We start from the raw sequence: 17,675 nt of genomic DNA, 5'->3' as shown, positions 1-17,675 counted from the left end.
CATGTGTTGTTATTCAGGAGCTGGAAGCTACAGCATGACAGGAAAGAATTGAAAAATCCTGGTCTTGGTCTACACGTCACTTTACCTTGTTCGAATCTTGTTTCTTTGGCTTGCTTCATTGGAGTGTTCTCTCTCTCCTGGGACTGACATTGTGTGTTCTGTATCAGGCATGTGACATGTAGAAGTTTCAGAACCCAGAATCATATAGATCAGTAAAAATCTATATATTTTTGTTTAAAATCTATTTAAAATCACACTGGGCATAATTCATATATTCCAAAAGTAGTTTGACCCTCTGCTCATGAGATTCTTTTTATGGTATGTCGAAGCAAATTTGGACTTCCATCCGCAATAAACTTTGAGGTTGGAGGACACAAAAGCTTTTGCTCAGACCTAAATTCTGTCTGAAAAAAAAGGGTAACTATTATAAGCCCTTTCTAACCTCTCCAGGAGCAGAAATGATTTACAGCTATGGCATTGAACCATAATTTCTTGATCTCGTTTGAGAAGAGTTCAGTAAGAAACAGTGTCTTGAGTTTTGTTCGTTGGTTCCCTGTTTTCTTGTCTTGCGTACCAACAATCCACTGTAATACGTGAGTGAGTATGGCAGCAGGCTGAGTGTTCCCTGGAGCTCATTAAATGAACGTGTTTTCCTGAAATGACTTTTGTCTCCTTGTTTTCAGCCCCTCTTCTTTCCTCTGTCCTTTACTATAACCAGGGCTCAGCAAAAGCTGACTGGCTTTGTGCAGACCCTACTTAGGGTAGTCTTTTCTTCATTATTTTATTCACGGCCCCTCCATTTCATTGTTTGCCTTCTCGAAATGTGTTGAAATCTTTCTGTGGTTGATGACTTCCACAATGTCTTGGCTCTTATTGGTTGATTAATTTTGGTATTTCTACAGTTTTATTTAAACATGGTTTCAGGAGGACCAGAAAGTAAATATATTTCCTAGTCTGCCATCTTGAGCTGAAAATCCCTGTGGATTTTAGCATCCAATGTTCCCATGGGTAAAAAACCCAACCTTGGCATTAATAGATGCACACTCAAGATTTCAGCTTTTCTTGAGCAATCACTAAGGATTTAATATGCGGTCACTTCTAATGGGAAAATAGTAACTATCTCATGGCGTTGATTTGAGGATTAACTTAGATAATGGACAAGAAAATGCTTTGTAAGGTTTTAAAATCTATAAAAAATGTTTTTTGTTATTATTTGATTTGTTGCTATTTCAACTTTAGCTGACAGTTGTTTGTGACCTTGCTTATGTGAGAAAATGCCTTCTGGTTTATTGTTTTGAAAGCCAGATTATATTTTTCAGTAGCTCAATGGAAATGGCATCATTTGTGAAGTTGAAGTGTGAAGGCATAAATGTTTCTTGACATTTGAATCAACTATTGGTCTTCTGGGGCTTGTCCTTATTCTCCTGCAGTCTCTAATCAACATGGCATCCGGAGAGATCCTGTTAAAACGTAAGTCAGATCATGTCACTCCAGGCTCTTCAATGGCTTCTTCACAGGAAAAGCAAAGTCCTCAAAGTGCCTCCACAGCCCTAGAAATCTGGGCCTCTGTTTCCTCTCTGACTGTTTCCTTCTCCTCTCCACTTTGCTCCCTCTGTTTTCCACACACTGACATCCTTTCTGCTCCTTGGATACTCCAAGCCCACTCTTGCCTCATTGCCTTTCCATCTGACTGTTCCCTCTGCTTGTACTATTCACTTCCCAGATATGCACCTTGCTCCCTCTCACAACCTTAGGTTCCCTCTTAAATTTTATCTTCCCCAGAAAGCCCTCAGTGATCACTTAGTTTCAGATCGCAGCCTCCTCCTACCAGCTAACAATCTCCATCCCCCTTCCCTGCTTGCTGTTTTTCTCCAGCACTTACCTGATATACTAGTTATTCTACCCATTTATTCAATTTTTATTTACGTATTTACACTTAACGATTTTATATTTGCTTCTTTACTTTTGTCTCTCCCCTCAGCTCGAGAGAGGCTATATTCATCTGTGTTAATCACTGCTGTGTTTCCTGAACATGCCTAGAAAACATACTGAAGAAGGGTGCCTGAAATTTGGTAAGGGAGCCATCAATTTTCTTGGCTGAATGAAGAAATGTGTTCATAAATTAATGAACAAATCTCTGGGGTTTCTGAATTAAGGACTAATGGGAAGAGGAAGGCAAATGGTTGGAACAGGGTACTGCAAGAAGTAGTATTTGGAGTACTCTGATAGCTATCCTAATAGATAACATTTTGTTCATTTAAATAGTTTTAACGAGAGAGCTGGGAACTAGGGACACACAGCATCGAGGTTTTATAATGCATTCTGTAGAGTTCTTTTCGAGTGTGTTCAAACATCATTGAAAATACGTGCATGCATATAAAGCTCTGTTACTTTATTTAGTGCTTTACAAGAGCCCCTCAAGGAAGGGGTAGTAGCAACTATCAGTATCCTTCCTTTATGATGAGCTTAATTTATTCAAAATTACATCCTAATTTATTTGTAACTGTGAAACTAGACTTAGTTATTTAGTAGACCCTCCCTAGAAACCTATGACGTTAATAAAACCAACAAAAATGTGTTCAGGTTCCAGTGATACACACACTACAGACTCAATTATGTGTCATCCATTTTAATGAAGGGAAGAAGTGATTTAACAAACACAGAGCAAACAAACAGAATATGAAGGTTTGTCCTCCATTAATATTAGTAATGGATAAAGTGGGCTCCAACGCCTTCAAGGTAGCTTGAGACCCATCATCTCTGTGTCATGGGAAGGGGGATGCTCGGCCAGGATGTCTTTCTGTGTCACTGAGAAAAATTTCCGTAATATATAACGATACTTACTGAAACGGATATGGGGCATTTGGGTAATTAGGAATCCGTTAGCATATTTTTCCGGAAGCCTTGACTACGAAACGAGGATAGTAGATTTGGACACTTGCAGCTATGCAGAAGTTGTTTGGGTATTCATCTTTATGCCGAATGAAGTAAGCTTATTTCATCTCTGCAGCTTCCCATATACCATTTTCCCACCTCTGTTTTGTGTTTGGAAAGACTTTTAGAAATTAGAACTCAAGTTAAAAAGTGAGTGACGGGCTTCCCTGGTGGCTCAGTGGTTGAGAGTCCGCCTGCCGATGCAGGGGACACGGGTTCGTGCTCCGGTCCGGGAAGATCCCACATGCCGCGGAGCGGCTAGGCCCGTGAGCCATGGCCGCTGAGCCCGCGCTCCGCAACGGGAGAGGCCACAGCAGTGAGAGGCCCGTGTACCGCAGGAAAAAAAAAAAAAAAAGAAAGAAAAGAAAAGAGAGTGAGTGACAACTTAAATGATATATGGAATATTTTGCTGACTTAGAAGAGCATGCAGAATTAAATATGACCCAGTTGAAATGTTAATTTTATTTTAATGTGTATATTGGGGTGGAGTCTTAAAGGTGCCAGAAAACAAGCATTCACCCATCCTGTTTGGAACTGCAGCACACAGGCACCTTCAGTTACCAGTTCTGTTCATTCCACAGAATCATCTTGGGAAAACATACTGTGTTTTATGTACCTGGTGTAGATCTTAACCAGTTTGAAGAATTTCCCAAATACCTGTTAATATGTAGTTCTCCGATTCCAATCTTGCCACGTCCCGTACCAGTGACACAGCACATAGGAGTTTTATTTCTCTTTCTTTCTCTGGGTTGTTGAGAACCCAACGAAAGAACAATGGAATGGCATCAAAGAGATCAGGGTTCTTGACTCAGATTTACCATAAAATAATAGTGTCCTCTTGGGAAAATTATAGTTGTTCTAGGCCCCTTTCCTTTTCTTTACTTTGACAGAGCTGCACTAGATGACCCCAAGTAACACTGCGCTCTTTGCAGTAGCAGCTTAGACGTTATTGGTTTTCTGAAACAAATGAAGACAGTGACACAGGAAACTGTGCAACATCTCTGTAACGATGTTTTCTTAGAGTTGCCTCCATTTTTCAGATGATAAGATGGCTGAGCACAGAAGTAGGTGTTTTGACCAGAGGTTCCAGAGTAGATGGAACTGAACCACAAGTTTCCTTCATTCCTGAAGCTCACTTAGCCGAAACATAGGCTTCTGAATATTAAGCTGTAAAGCATATTATCAGTGTGCTTTAAAAGAAGCGGTTCTTCTAGGATTTCTAATTAATAGCAGGCGGTTTTGAAATTCTTAGAAGATCATCGAATTTTGTGAGATTTACAGCTCTATTTTCCTGTCAAGCAAGTTGTATCAGTGCCAGACAATCATGTGAGCTTCTGGATGCTTCTCTGAACCTCTTGAATTTTTCTTCTTGCTATCTGAAATTCATGCCAGATAAGCCTTTTTGTAGAGAGCGTGTACAGACTTGTCTATTTTCATATAAGAAAGCGATGCAGTGAGCCAGGTCGGGGGTTAAGCCCTCATTCTCAGAGTGGTATATTGAGCTCCTGGTGAAATGTAATCCTCATTTCCTCAGAATAGAAAAGCAGTTATCTCACGTTTTTAATGCCATTAACTCTTTATACATTTATGTATGATACATATATTTATTGTACCTACGAGGTGTGCTCTCTTTGGGAAGTACAAAGCTATTTGAGACGTAAGTTGTTCATTTTTTTGTTTTCCCACAAATACTGTGACCCTTTGAGCAGGAAGGTCTATGTTTTACTAACATCTAGAACAAGCAGCTAACACGGTGTCTAAGATGTAGTCAGTAAATATGAAATAGGTAAATGAACACATTTTTAAGGAAGGGCCAGGGCATGAACAAATAGAAAATTTTCATTTTCAGTCACAAAGCCACAACAGACATAAAAATGATACAGACAACAAGTGCTACGGTCATTCAAAGAAGGCATAGAATTGATACAACAAGGATCTCCCCTATGGCACAGGGAACTGTACTCAATATTTTGTAATAACTTATAAGGGAAAAGAATCTGAAAACGGGAATCACTGCGCCGTACACCTGAAACGGACACGACATTGTAAATCAACTATATTTCAATTAAAAAACAAACAAACAGACAACAGCAACAACAAAAAACCAAAGAGGTCATAGAAGTTCTTAATGAGATTCCAGAAGAGAAGAGAAGCCAAATGAGGACGGGAGAGGCGGCTTTTGAATCAGTTCAGAGGAGAAGTCACAGCGGAACTAGTCATTGATCTGAACTTGAGATTAAGATTAAGATGAATTAATCTGAATTAATTAAGATTGCAACACAGGGATATTACAGATGAAGGTAATCACATAAACTTACTATACTGAAACTTGCAGAGGTTATGAGTGTTGTTCAAGATCCCAAAGCAAGTGCATTGTGGAATCCGAATTTTAAGTGAGGCCTAATGAACTAAAAACAAACCAACACAGAAACAAGCCCTTCCTGTGACACCACGTTGCCTTTGAAGTCGTTTTTTTTGGTGGGTTGGCAGAAACTGGTTCCAGTGTTTCTTGCAGGAATGACTGGCCATAGGACTGGGCGTCGTAGCTTCCTGCCAGGCGGCCGAAGGTCGCAGGCAGGTGGGTCACTGGGACACACGCGGAGGGGCTCCTGCCCGGCCCCCTGGCCGCTCAGTGCCCCTGCCCCAGAGCGGGGGTGGGGGCCTCAAAGCAGCCTTGTCTGAGTCCCCTGCCACTAGAGAGAGTATTGGCCCAACACTTGCAGAAAACGGGGACCTTGCTGGCAGTTCAGTGGAGGGACACCAATAAATCTTGCCGACTTTCTGCTGAAGCTCACGAGGGTTCACTCCTAAGCCTCTTACAAGGCCAGCTGCCGAGGCTGCGAGAGATGAGTCAGGGCTCTCCCTCCACCACGGGGAGATCGCTGGTTAAAGCGCTCACGAGGGAGTGAACCGCGTGTCCGCACCGACACGCGTGGGCAGACCTCGTCGATGCCTTCTGTCCGGGGTACGAAGCCCTCTCCTGCCTCTTCCAGGCTCTCTAGAAAGCATGTGCAGAGCCTCCCACTCCACCCTCGGACTCCGTGGGCCACAGCTGGAGGGACCAGCCAAGGAGCCGTGGCAGGAGGAGGCCAGAGGGCAGTGGGCCTCGGCCGGAGCCCGTCAGTCGGTCCCCATTCACACACCACCAGACGATCCTCTTGACCTGGGCAGTAGCCGCCAACCGACCGCTAAGGTGAGCCCGGCGCGCGCTTGGCTACCTGGCATGGCTGGGAACCCCAGGATCTCCTGGCAGAGGCGGGCATTCTCCTGGGCCAGGTCCGCGGGCGTCTGCGTGTGCAGGGCCTGAACCACCTTGGCCAGGACGATCTGGCACAGGTTGAAGAGGCCTGGGGCGTGGGAGGAAGGAGACGGGGGGCTGGCACCGTGTCCAGGCCGCGCTTGCCAGCCGGGCAGACCGGAAGCCCCCTTCCCTTCCCTCGGTCCGGCCGCGTCTGGGTTGGCCTCCCGGGACTTGATGAGCTTGTCCAGCAGCTCCTGAGGGACGGTGCTGCCCGTGCCCCACCAAGACTGGCAGCAGCGCCAAGGGCCTCACAGGGCACGGCGCCCCCGGCCCCAGAGCCTTCCGTCTGGTTCTCATCACCGGCTGTCACCAGACTTGCATGCAACGTGCTTTTCTTTTCTCTTGTCTTCTTTACGTCCCTCAGCCACGCAATGCGGTGAAGCCCTGACGCTCGCTGCCACGTCGGTACACCCCGAGAACACGATGCTCAGCGAGAGAAGTCATACACAGAAGGACACACAGGGCGTGACCCCACTGAGGAGAAACATCCAGAGCAGGTAGATCCACAGAGTCAGCGAGTGGGTTCCTGGTTGTCAGGGGCTGGCGAGGGGACGGAGTGATAGCTAAGGGCGTGAGGGACATTTTCGGGATGATGGAAATGGTCCAAAGCAGTAGTGACGTCTGTACGGCTCAGTAAACTGTCCCCACACGCCCCGGTGCAGCCTGTGAGAGCGTCGCTCTCAGGATGAAGGGCTGACCACAGGAAGACCGAACGAGCAGTGGGTCCTGGGCCCAGACTCTCAGCTGGCGCCCCCCACGTGGGGAAGTCACTGGGACTTGCTGAGCCTCCACGGAGACTGGCAGCAGCCCCCGAGCTCACAGGGCACTGCGCCCCCGGCCCCAGAGCCTTCCCTCTGGTTCTCATCACCGGCTGTCAGCAGACTTGCAGGCAACGTTCCTTTCTTTTCTTTTGTCTTTTTTAAAGGCAACTCTTGAGTACATGTATTTAACATGCAGGGAACCAGCCCTGACTCCTTGATCTGGGTCTTCCAGCCTCTAGAGCCTCGAGGACATCCATTTCCGTTATTTACGCGCCCAGTGCCTGGGGTTTGATGATGGAAGCTGACACCGAGGGCGTCACCACGTGTGGGGTGATGTCAGTGAAAGAATCCCGCGGCGAGGGCCTGCCTGAGGACCACGCATGCCCGGGCCCTCCCCGCCCCCTGCCTGCAGCCCTGCGCCTGGGAGCGGAGCTGGTGCATCGCATGCCCGACGTCGTGGAAGTTGGTCTCCCGCTCATCGTGCCGCAGCAGGGAGGGCAGGTTGGGCGTAGGCTTGGTGAAGTTGGCCACCATGGCCGCGATGGCGATCTGGCAGCTCCCATCGTGCTGTAGGCAGGCCGAAGCAGGCCGCGTGCCCGGACTTCCCCACCCTGCGGAGGGACGTGGATGGGGCCCCGCTTCCACAGAGGAGCCCCGGCCCACGGCCGACAGGTTCCCCCACGCACGCACCGAGGATAGAGGTCAGGTAGAACTTGCCGATGGATGACCTTGCCCGAGGCCGCGTCCCAGACGGTTTAGAGCCTCACGTCTTCGTGACCCATGCTGGTGCCCTCCTCCAGGTCGAAGGTCAGCCCCAGCAGCTCCTGGGAGATGCCCAGCAGCCCGCGTGTGACCGCCTGCATGGGGAAAGACTCATTGAGCAGGTACTGGCCCACGTGGTAGCGCGTCTCCTCCCCCTGGTTCACGTAGTAGCGCAGGTCCCAGGCGTTGATGGGGCCGTCAAAGTGCAGGCCCCGCCTCTGGCACTCGGCCTTCTTTAGCTCCAGGATCACGGCCGCTCCTGCTCCCCGAGGGGCTTCAGCTTCTGGGCCAGCTCACCTGCGGGCGGAGGGGAGAGGCTCGGCTACGTCCCTGGGGCGGCCCCCCAGCCACCCCCGACCCTGTGCCCCTCGAGGCAGAATGAAGGGTCTGGGAAGGTGACCCCCAAGGGCTGACACAGTGGGGTCTCAGGCAGCACCACGTCCGGTCAAGGTCCGCCTGACCCCGTCCCCACTGGGACTCAGGGGGAGGCGGTGTTACCTAGGACAGTGGCCACCACCTGGCTGGTCTTGTCCGTGTTCATCTCCAGCACAGAGTCGGCATGGTGCGGAACCCCAGCAGGCGGGACTTCAGGGCCTGCAGCCTCACCAGCGCCCTGAGGATCACGCAGTTCTCCTGGAAGCCAGAGACGGAAGGCGCTGGGGACCGAGGGCCACGCCCTCCCCGCGGGCCCCGGGCCAGGTCTCTGCAGGCGGGCAGGGCTCCCAGGCCACTGGCGGGCACAGCCAATCCCCCTCCCTCCTCCTCCTGGCCCGGATTTCTAGACACTTTGGTGCTGTCCTAACACGTGGTCTTTATTAACACAGGTCCTTTTGGAAGCAGAAACGGCATGAACGTGATGGGCTCTAAGGCCAAGGGCAGGAAGAAATGCGGCCAGGCTCTCCAGGAGCCACCAAGGGGCCTCCCCGGGCTCAACAAGACAAACACGGCTGCCGTGCAGACAGTAGCTCAACCCCACGGCGCCCGAACACCCAGCCCCTGGACGGTGAGACACCTGTTGCCGCAGGTGGCCCGTGGCTCACTGATGAGGCCCGGCCCCAGGCGTACGCCACCTTCTCGGGGGCCACCTCTCCGGTCTGCAGCGGGGTTCTCCTGGGAGCCCCCAGTCACCACAGCACCAGCGTGGCCTGTCTGCAGCCCAAGAAGGTGGGGACACAAGACTGTCCCCCGTGCCCCCCGCATCCCCCGCGAGGCCGAGCGAGCACCAGTGGTATCTGCGGGGAAGATGAAGGGCTCACGCACAGCCCGCATCTACAGAAGCACAGACTGCAGCCACATGCGCTATGGAACAAACACAAGTGTCCATGCAGGACCCGACGTCTGAATGTCAAGGCCATGCCCGGGCCACAGTGAGAAGGTGCATCCCCCATGCAAGCCACAGAGAGGGGATGGGGGGGGGTCCATCTGCGATTCTGAGCTCATCGGGCATCACCCCAGAGGGAGAGGGAGAGGGAGAGGGAGAGAGGTAGACAGACGTACAGAGGGAGAGAAAGAGAGAGGGAGGGAGAGACGTCTCTCCCTTCCCTGGGGGTTCTCTAGTGCAGCCAAGGCTGAAAACCACTGCATTTTGGGAGATGGGTCCTCGTGGAAGAGTTAAATAGTCGCTCATGGCATTATCGACACATACTAAAAAGGCCCCAAATCTTGGGGAGTCAGGGAGGGGAGTGTCGGCTGCCTCGTAAACGAGGAGAGATTGGGCATCAGAGGAGGTGCCTGTGCAGCCTGCGCCCAGGGCCCCGCAGACTTCATCTCCCAGCGGTGGTCCTGGGCTGGAAGTCAGCGGGGAGGTCAGGCTGTCCAAGCATCAACGTTGACTTCAGGACTGATCTAAAAGGCGCCTGGGGTTTGTTGAAGCAGAAAAAAGAGAAAGCAGTAGGGAGAGGATGGGAGTGGGAGGGGGAGGGAGCCCCCCTCCTCAGCACTTCTACTGCTCTCCCTCTCTCTCTCTCTCTCTCTCCCTTTCTCCCTCTCTCCCTCTCTCCCTCTACCTCGCTGCCTCTCACTCTCCCTCTCCCTCCATCTCTCCCTCTGCCTCTCTCCCTCCCTCTCTCCCTGTCCCTCTTTCCCTGTCCCTCTCTCTCTCTCCCTCTTTCCCTCCCCCTCTCCCTCTCCCCTTTCCCTCTCCGTCTCCCCTTCTCCCTCTCTCCCTTCCTCTCTCCCTGTCCCTGTTTCCCTGTTCCGCAGGCTCTGGCTCTACCTCTTTCCCTCTCCCTCTCCCTCCACATCCTTCCCTCTCTGGAGAGGGAAGGAGGTGGAGGGAGAGGGAGAGAGAGATGGAGAGGGAGGGGGGAGAGGGAGAGGGAGAGGGATGGGGGAGAGCAAGGGGGAGACGGAGGTGGAGAGGGAGTTGGGAGAGGGACGGGGAGGGGGGAGAGGGAGGGGGGAGGGAGAGAGGGAAAGAGAGAGACGCAGAGGAAAGAGGGAGAGGGAAGAGAGAGAGGGACAGAGGGAGAGGGAGAGAGGGAGGAGGGGAGGGACGAGAGGAAGCAGGGAGAAAAGAGAGAAAGAACACACCATCTACATTTCTGTCAATTGACACCGGGGATCCTTACACAACCAGGAGAAAATAACACAGCGAGGCTCTTTCTCAGCTGAAACCGGAACTGCAGATGGGGCCAAACACCACCAGGGTGGCCACACATGTCCAGCTGCCGCCCCAGCCCCCTGAGTCTGGTCACCAGGGCTCTGAGTGTTTGCTCCAGGGACCTGGGGTTCACCCTGTCACCCTGGAGGTCGGGCCTAGACAGCATGGCCCCGGGCTGGACACATAGGGGGAAAAGCATCCCCACAGGCCAGATTGTGCGAGCCGATTCAGCTGCCAGATTCTAGAGGCCCGGGATCACCCTGTGGCCCATGAAAGCCAGGAGCCAGGAGGGTCTTGCATCGGGATTCCTGTCCGTTGGACTGGAACGTTTATGTAAGGAGCCTTGGAAACAGTGGTAACAAGACTGAATTCGAACGAGCTTTAGGATATTATGGACCGCTCCGAAGTGTGTGGGTTGCTAAAAACCCTCCCGGCTTCACTCTTGTTGAAAATGAAGATCCCCGAGATGCAGCGGATGCTGTCTGAGAAGTAGACGGGAGAACACTCTGTGGCTGCCGAGTAAGAGTGGACCTGTCGAATGGGGAAGGGAGAAGTCGAAATCGTGGCCGCCTCCTTCTTGGGGTCGTCGCCCTCGAGATGATTATCGGAGGAGGAGTCCTCCCCCTCACCACAGATCTCCAAGACGGAGAAGCTTCTCCCGCAGCCGGAGCAGGTCCCTTTAGTAGATATAGGAGAAGAGAGAGATCACTGTCCCGGGAGAGAAATCGCAAGCCGTCCCGATCTTTCTCTAGGTCTCCTAGCCGATCCAGGTCAAATGAAAGGAAATAGCAGACCACTTTGCAAGAGGAGTGGTGCACAGGAAATACCTTCATTTGACAGGAGTATGTACAGAAAATTCAAGTTTCGTTTGAGACTTCCGAAGCTTGATGCACTTTTTAAATGTTTTAGCTGTTCCCGTTTGTTTGTCTCTTGGGACAGTGACACATAAAGGTGTCATTCTCTATGGTTTGAAATGGGTCATATGAGGCATGTAATATGAAGAATTGTTTCTTTACAATGTTCTCTTAAGCAGAATTGAATTTGCTTTGAATTTTTGGTCTTGCCTAGACTGATAATACAACTCTAACTCCTGCCCACCTAAAGTGTGGTGTTTATTATTATGGAAACAACACTGGCAAACATTGAAAAGACTTTCTGTAGCTGGGATGTGGTATGCAGCTGTAGTCAAGCAAGCAGTCTTTAAAAGGTGCTGTGAACACAAGCCAGCAGGTAGAAATGAAAGCCGCACCCTTACCCTAGATTAGAGGTTTAAGAATTCCACTAGTCTTCACACTGGACAAGAGGTTGTCCAGTGAGTTTAGCATCTAAGAAGTTTCAAGGAAGTTAGTTTACCTTTGAGTTAGGTCATAAGTCCCCTCTGTGATTGCTGTACATGAATACATAGCTCCTTGTAAAGTTTTTTGGAAGTTGAGATTATCAAGATACCAATGTCCTGCCAGATAAAAGAGTATACTGTAGAGCTGAACTTTGAGTTACTGTGCAATTTTTTTTTTCATGCTGTCATTTGTAATATGTTTTGTGAGACTCCTTGGGATTAAAGCTTTGGTTCCAAACGGAACAAAGAAAACAAAAAAAGGATCCACCTGCCAATGCAGGGGACCCGGGTTCGAGCCCTGGTCCGGGAAGATCCCATGTGCCGCAGATCAGCTAAGCCCGTGGGCCACAACTATTGAGCCTGCGCTCTAGATCCTGGGAGCCACAACTACTGAGCCCCCATGCCACAACTACGGAAGCCTGCACATCTAGAGCCCGTGCTCCGAAACGAAGCCACTGTAATGAGAAGCACGTGCCCGCAACAAAGAGGAGCCCCTGCTCACCGCAACTAGAGAAAGCCCGTGTGCAGCAATGAAGACCCAACGCAGCAAAAAATAAAAAAATAAAAAAAAAATAAAAGACGCTACCGGCCAGGTGATCAAGGGTAAAATTGTTTGTCACAAGTCCCGTTGATGGTGTGTATCCTTGATGTGTGTATCCTTGATGGTGTGTATCCTTGATGATGTGACCTGAGGAGAATGACATTTTTATCTCTGTCTGCATCTTCCGCCCCAAACCCCATAACTCCAGCCCAACCATAAGAAAAACATCAGAAAACCAACAGACAAACAAATTGAGGGACAAAATACCTGACCAGTCCTCCTCAAAACTTTCAAGGTATCAAAACCCAGGGACGTCTGAGAAATGTCACAGCCCAGAGGAGACTGGGACAGAAAAAGGATGTTAGGGGAAAGCTAGGGAAATTCTAATAAAGTGTGGACTTTAGTTAATAATAACGTATCCATCTCGGTTCCTTAGTTGGATAAGCATGTCGTACTAACGTACTAAAGTACTAACGTGTTGGAAATAGGGGTACTGGGTCGGGGGTCCACAGCACTCTGTACACTCTGTACAGATGTTTGCAACTTTTTTGTAACTCTTAAGCTATTCTAAAATTAAGCAACTACTAAACAGAGATAAGAATGTTATTTCCCTGATTTGAACATGGCTGAGTTTGTTTTCATGGTCACATTTGTGCTATCTGGATGTGTCTTGGAATCAGTAGCAAAGGAGAGTTGCCAGCCCCTGGGAAGATGCGGCTGGTTTGCAGGTGGCTTGCTCTGGAGCTGAAGACCATGGTGGGAAGTCTGCAGCCTCGGGCTGCACTTAGAACCATGGGAGGGGATGGGCCAGCTCAGTTAGGGATGGAACCTATAAATAAAACTTTTTCTTTTCCATTATGGCTTATCACAGGATATTGAATATAGTTCCCTGTGCTAGACAGTAGGACCTTGTAGCTTATCCATCCTATATTTAATAGTTTGCGTCTGCTAACCCCAAACTCCCAATCCAACCCTCCCTCACTCTTTCTCCCCCTTGGCAACCACAAGTCTGTTCTCTATGTCTGTGAGTCTGTTTTTGTTTCGTAGACAAGTTCATTTGTGTCGTATTTTAGATTTCACGTATAAGAGAGATCATATATGTGTCTTTCTCTTCTGACTTACTTCACTTAGTATGATAATCTCTAGGTCCATCCACGACGTTGCTGCAAATAGCATTATTTCATTCTTTTTATGGCTGAATACATTGCATTGTATATATGTACCACATCTTCTTTATCCATTCACCCATCAGTGGACATTTAGGCAGCTTCCACATCTTGCCTATTATAAATAGTGATGCAATGAACATTGGGGTACATGTATCTTTTCTTTCTTTTTCTTTCTTTTTTTCTTTCTTTTTTTCTTTCTGTTTCTTTCTTTCTTTCTTTCTCTCTCTCTTTCTTTATTTTTTTGTTACACAGCATGTGGGATCTTAGTTCCCTGGCCAGAGATGGAACCCATGCTCCCTGCACTGGAAGCACAGAGTCTTAACCACTAGACCACCAGGGAAATCCCAGGGGTGTATGTATATTTTTGAATTAGAGTTTTCTCCAGATCTATGCCCAGGAGTGGAATTGCGGGACCGTATGGCAGCTGTATCTGTTCTCTGCACGTCTCACATCAACCACCTGCACTCCAATCCTTGCTCTCAACGTCATCTTCGGGGAACACAACCTGCGACAGGGACCTTGACAAGAAGAAATGGCTCAGGGAGAAGCTAGCTGCACAGGGAGGAGATAGAGGCCATCGACCCTGGGGTGTGGCGGGGAGAGTGGGCACAGAGATTGGTCATTTCATCCCTGATACTCAGCCCTCCTGGCTGCCCCACTCTAGGTCACCTCGGGATACAGAGGTGACCCGGTTAGAGTCCCAGCCTGTGCAGGAATCTCGGGGCCCCAGCGGGTCTGAATAATATTAGTGCAGGGTCTCCCCCATGGCACTGGGGTTATTTGGGGCGGGTCATTCTCTGCTGGGGGCCCCTCTTGGGCACTGTGTGGGGTTCAGCAGCATCCCTGTCCCCACCCATTTGATTCCAGGGTCCCCTCCCCCCGAGTTGTGACAACCACAGATTTTTCCCCAGACATCACTGAAGAACTGGGGGAGGCGGAAGCAGGATGGCCCTGGGTGAGGACAGCTGTGTTGAAGCAACCAGCCTGGCTTAGGGCAAGGTCTGCCCCAATCCCGTCAGAGCCTGCACTTAGAACTGCCCCTTCCCTCTCCCACCTCCCATGCCCTGCAGTGGTCTCCGAGACATCATCCCCATGTAAGAAATCACACCTTCTCAGTTTACTGTCCCCAGCACCTAGAAGAGTGTCTGCTACGTAGTAGATGCTTCATAAATACTTGCTGAATAAAGGAGTTGAATAAAGGGATGAGTGGATGAATGAATGAAGGTTACCATGGAAGGAAGGGGGAGATTCCCTTTCTGGCTCTCGGGGATTGGGATATCAAGTGAAAGATCCATCCTAAATAGGCTGACCAGCCTTCTGGGTTCCCCAGAAATGAAGGTTTCCCCATAGTTCCAGCGCTCAAACCTGAGCGGTCCTGGGCAAAGTGGGGGCGGGTGTTGGTCACCCTGTGTAAACACAGTAACAATTCCAACTGCAATAGCAATGGCCAAGGACCTCTACGGTCTTACTGACCAGGCACAGTTCTTCACCTGGCGGGGAAGGGTGGGCCAGGATTGGAATTCCGGTGATCCAGGGTGGGCGGGTGAGGGCACACCCCGGGCTTGTGTAGGGGAGTCCAGGAAGGTTCTGGAGGAAGTGACAGTGACACAGGAGGGAGGGAGGAGTCTAAGGAAGAACGTCCCACACGACACCGTGTGCCAATGGCCCTGGGCCCAAGGTCACACCTGACCAGGGCTTGCTTGTTTTCTTTTTTTCTAATTTACTTTTCCCCACATAGATATGCAATTGTCCTAATGCCATTTATTGAAAACTCCTTAATTTCCTCACTTTCTGTCATATCAAGTTCTCATCTATCTGTTTCTGGACCTTTATTCTCTACCATAGAGCTATACGTCCCATCCTTGCACCACTAGGGCTGTTTCATCACTATAACTTTAGTTTTTACTCATTTATTTCTTTGGCCGTGCTGGGCGGCATGTGGGATCTTATTTCCCTGACCAGGCTTTGAACCCGCACCCCTTGCAGTGGAAGCTCGGAGTCTTAATCGCTGGACCTCCAGGGAAGTCCCCAGGGCTTGCTTTGACATCCATCGAATGGTGGCGGGTGGGCACGGGGAGCAGCTGTCTGTGAGCCATCCTGTGTAGAAATGCAGGGTGGAGGGCAGGACAGCTGGAGCGGGAGGGGAAAAGGCGGAGGAGGGAGGGAGGGAGGGATGGCGGGCGGGCGGGCGGGCGAGAGACAGACAGAGAGTTTCCGGAGACAATAGCTCTGGCCGTGTCCTAGGGCATGAAAGCTGAAAATAGCTCCTAGTGCCGGGAGCCCTGGAGCCGGAGCCTGGGAGCCATTGTGACTGGCACTCCTCCCTGGTGTGTGTGTATGTGTGCGGGGGCGGGGGGCTCTGGACTTCTCAGGCTGGGAATGGGGTGCACGGAGCAAGGACGGAGCAGGGACGGAGCAGGGACCCTTCTCTCTGGGACCTCGCAGGCCATCCTTAGCTCACAAAGCTGAGCCACTCCTGGCCCTACGAGTGGGGGGCTTATCCTCCCTGCCCCCTGGATCACACCCCCTCACACACAACTTCCCCTTGTGTGCTCCCAGCAACCAAGAGAATCTGTTTTTAAAAGATTTGGGGGAGGGGGGTAAACAGACAAACAAGAGCAGAATGGATACTTTTTCCGAATGGGAATGGCTCTGTGTAACCCCATCCCCAGGGTAACCAGAGTCCTGACCTCTAACACCCTTGACGAGTCAGCCTTGGTCTGGGCTTGCAGACCCACGGAAGCTTCCTCATCCCCTCCTTCAGACCCCGTCTCTCCCTCGGCGTCTTTGTGAGAGGCACCCGGGGAAGTGGGACTGCTAGGCTGTACTGCTGCTAGAACTCCACCTGGGCTCCACCAGGCTCCAGCCCCCCGCCCTGTGCACCTCTCTGACCCTGAGGCACCTCAACTGGTAGGAGCGGCATCACCTTCCCTCCCGGGACATGTGACACTTAAGTGAGACACAGAAAGGACAAGCGTTTGGCTCCCTGGCTGGCAAAGAGCAGGTGCTCAATTGTCATAAGTGGCCGTATCAGTGAGGGTTCTCCAGACAAACAGAATCCGTAGGGTGTGTGTGTATATACACACACACGTACATATGTACACGCATACAAAAATATACAGCTGTGTATATATGCAGTACGCATACAGACACATACACATATAGTATATACAATACGCAAATACGTATATACACACATATATATAAAATGCATAGTTTGTATATATACAGTATGTATACACACATATACACGTAATGTATACAATAGACACATACATATACACTATACATACACACATATGAAATGCATCGTTTGTGTATATACAGTATGTACACATACGTATAACATATGCAATATACACACCTAGGTACGTCTATATCATACATATATACACACAAAGATATTTAGGTGTGTATATATACAGTATACATACATACACATATAATATATGCAATACATACACGTACATACATATAGACACACATATACACCTACATAGAAAAGCATGTAGAATAAAAATATATATGTACTGCATATATAAATTCCTTGTATTCGTTCCTCCTTTACGCAAAGTGGACCAATTTCAGTGTTAATCTCTTCTGAAAAATACCTTCCCGGCCACATCTGGAATAATGTTTGTGGTTGCCGGGGCCCCACGCAGTGCGCACATGAGATTAACCATCCCCGTGGCGATGATGACACTTTATTTTCTCCCTTGACCATTGTCACTACTATTCCAATTAAAATGGCAGTGCTATGAGGGCAGGGCATTTCCTTTTTGGCCAGTACTGAGCGTCCGCGGTCTGGTGCCTAGCATAGGCTAAATACACGGCAATTTTGTGAACAGAAGCCGGGATTCCAGCTGTCATATTTAATAGGAATTATAGTCTTATTATTGGGGGGGAGGGGTTGTGTCACGGTACGTCGAGTTCGGGAGTCGAACTCGCCACCACTGGCCCTGAGAGGTTGGGCCGGGTCCCCACTTCGGGCCGGTGGGTGTGGCCAGGGGCAGCCGATGACGTGCGTACGTGCGTGCGTACATGCGTGCGTGCGTGGGAGCGTGCGTGCGTGAGAGCGTGCGAGTCCACGGGGCGGGCCGCGCGCGCCGGGAGTGTTTCAGCCCGGCCCCCGGCTCATTGTGGTCGCCTCACGCCGGCCCGAGTTCGCAGCAGCGCTGGAGGCCCCGGGCCTGTGAGCACAAAGAGGGAGCCGGGGGCCGGACGATAGTGTGGCGGCGGCAGCTGGGGCCCAGGCCAGGCCCCCTCCCC

At 50.2% G+C, this 17,675-nt stretch overlaps 1 protein-coding gene, 1 long non-coding RNA gene and 1 pseudogene across 2 annotated transcripts; 2 read left to right on the top strand and 1 right to left on the bottom strand.

Moving 5' to 3' along the window:
• Window positions 1-135: 135 nt before the first annotated feature.
• On the top strand, window positions 136-5,921 carry LOC114891796. Its single transcript, XR_003792611.1, has 3 exons — window positions 136-1,470; window positions 1,982-2,072; window positions 5,450-5,921. It is a non-coding gene; the product is annotated as an uncharacterized LOC114891796 (long non-coding RNA).
• A 1,273-nt stretch (window positions 5,922-7,194) lies between these two features.
• Window positions 7,195-8,299, bottom strand: LOC114891793 (thimet-like oligopeptidase). Its single transcript, XM_029216129.1, is given in 3 exon segments — window positions 7,195-8,011; window positions 8,014-8,055; window positions 8,257-8,299. Coding segments are annotated over 3 exon segments (834 nt in total). The 3' UTR covers window positions 7,195-7,262.
• An 18-nt stretch (window positions 8,300-8,317) lies between these two features.
• On the top strand, window positions 8,318-11,463 carry LOC114891787 (annotated as a pseudogene).
• Window positions 11,464-17,675: the final 6,212 nt, after the last annotated feature.

The sequence above is a fragment of the Monodon monoceros genome, unplaced genomic scaffold, assembly GCF_005190385.1.
Source record: "Monodon monoceros isolate NGI ecotype Baffin Bay Population unplaced genomic scaffold, NGI_Narwhal_1 Contig942_ctg1, whole genome shotgun sequence".
Classification (NCBI taxonomy): domain Eukaryota; kingdom Metazoa; phylum Chordata; class Mammalia; order Artiodactyla; family Monodontidae; genus Monodon; species Monodon monoceros.
Note: the sequence above shows the minus strand (reverse complement) of the source record. Positions and strands in the feature narration are given on the sequence as shown.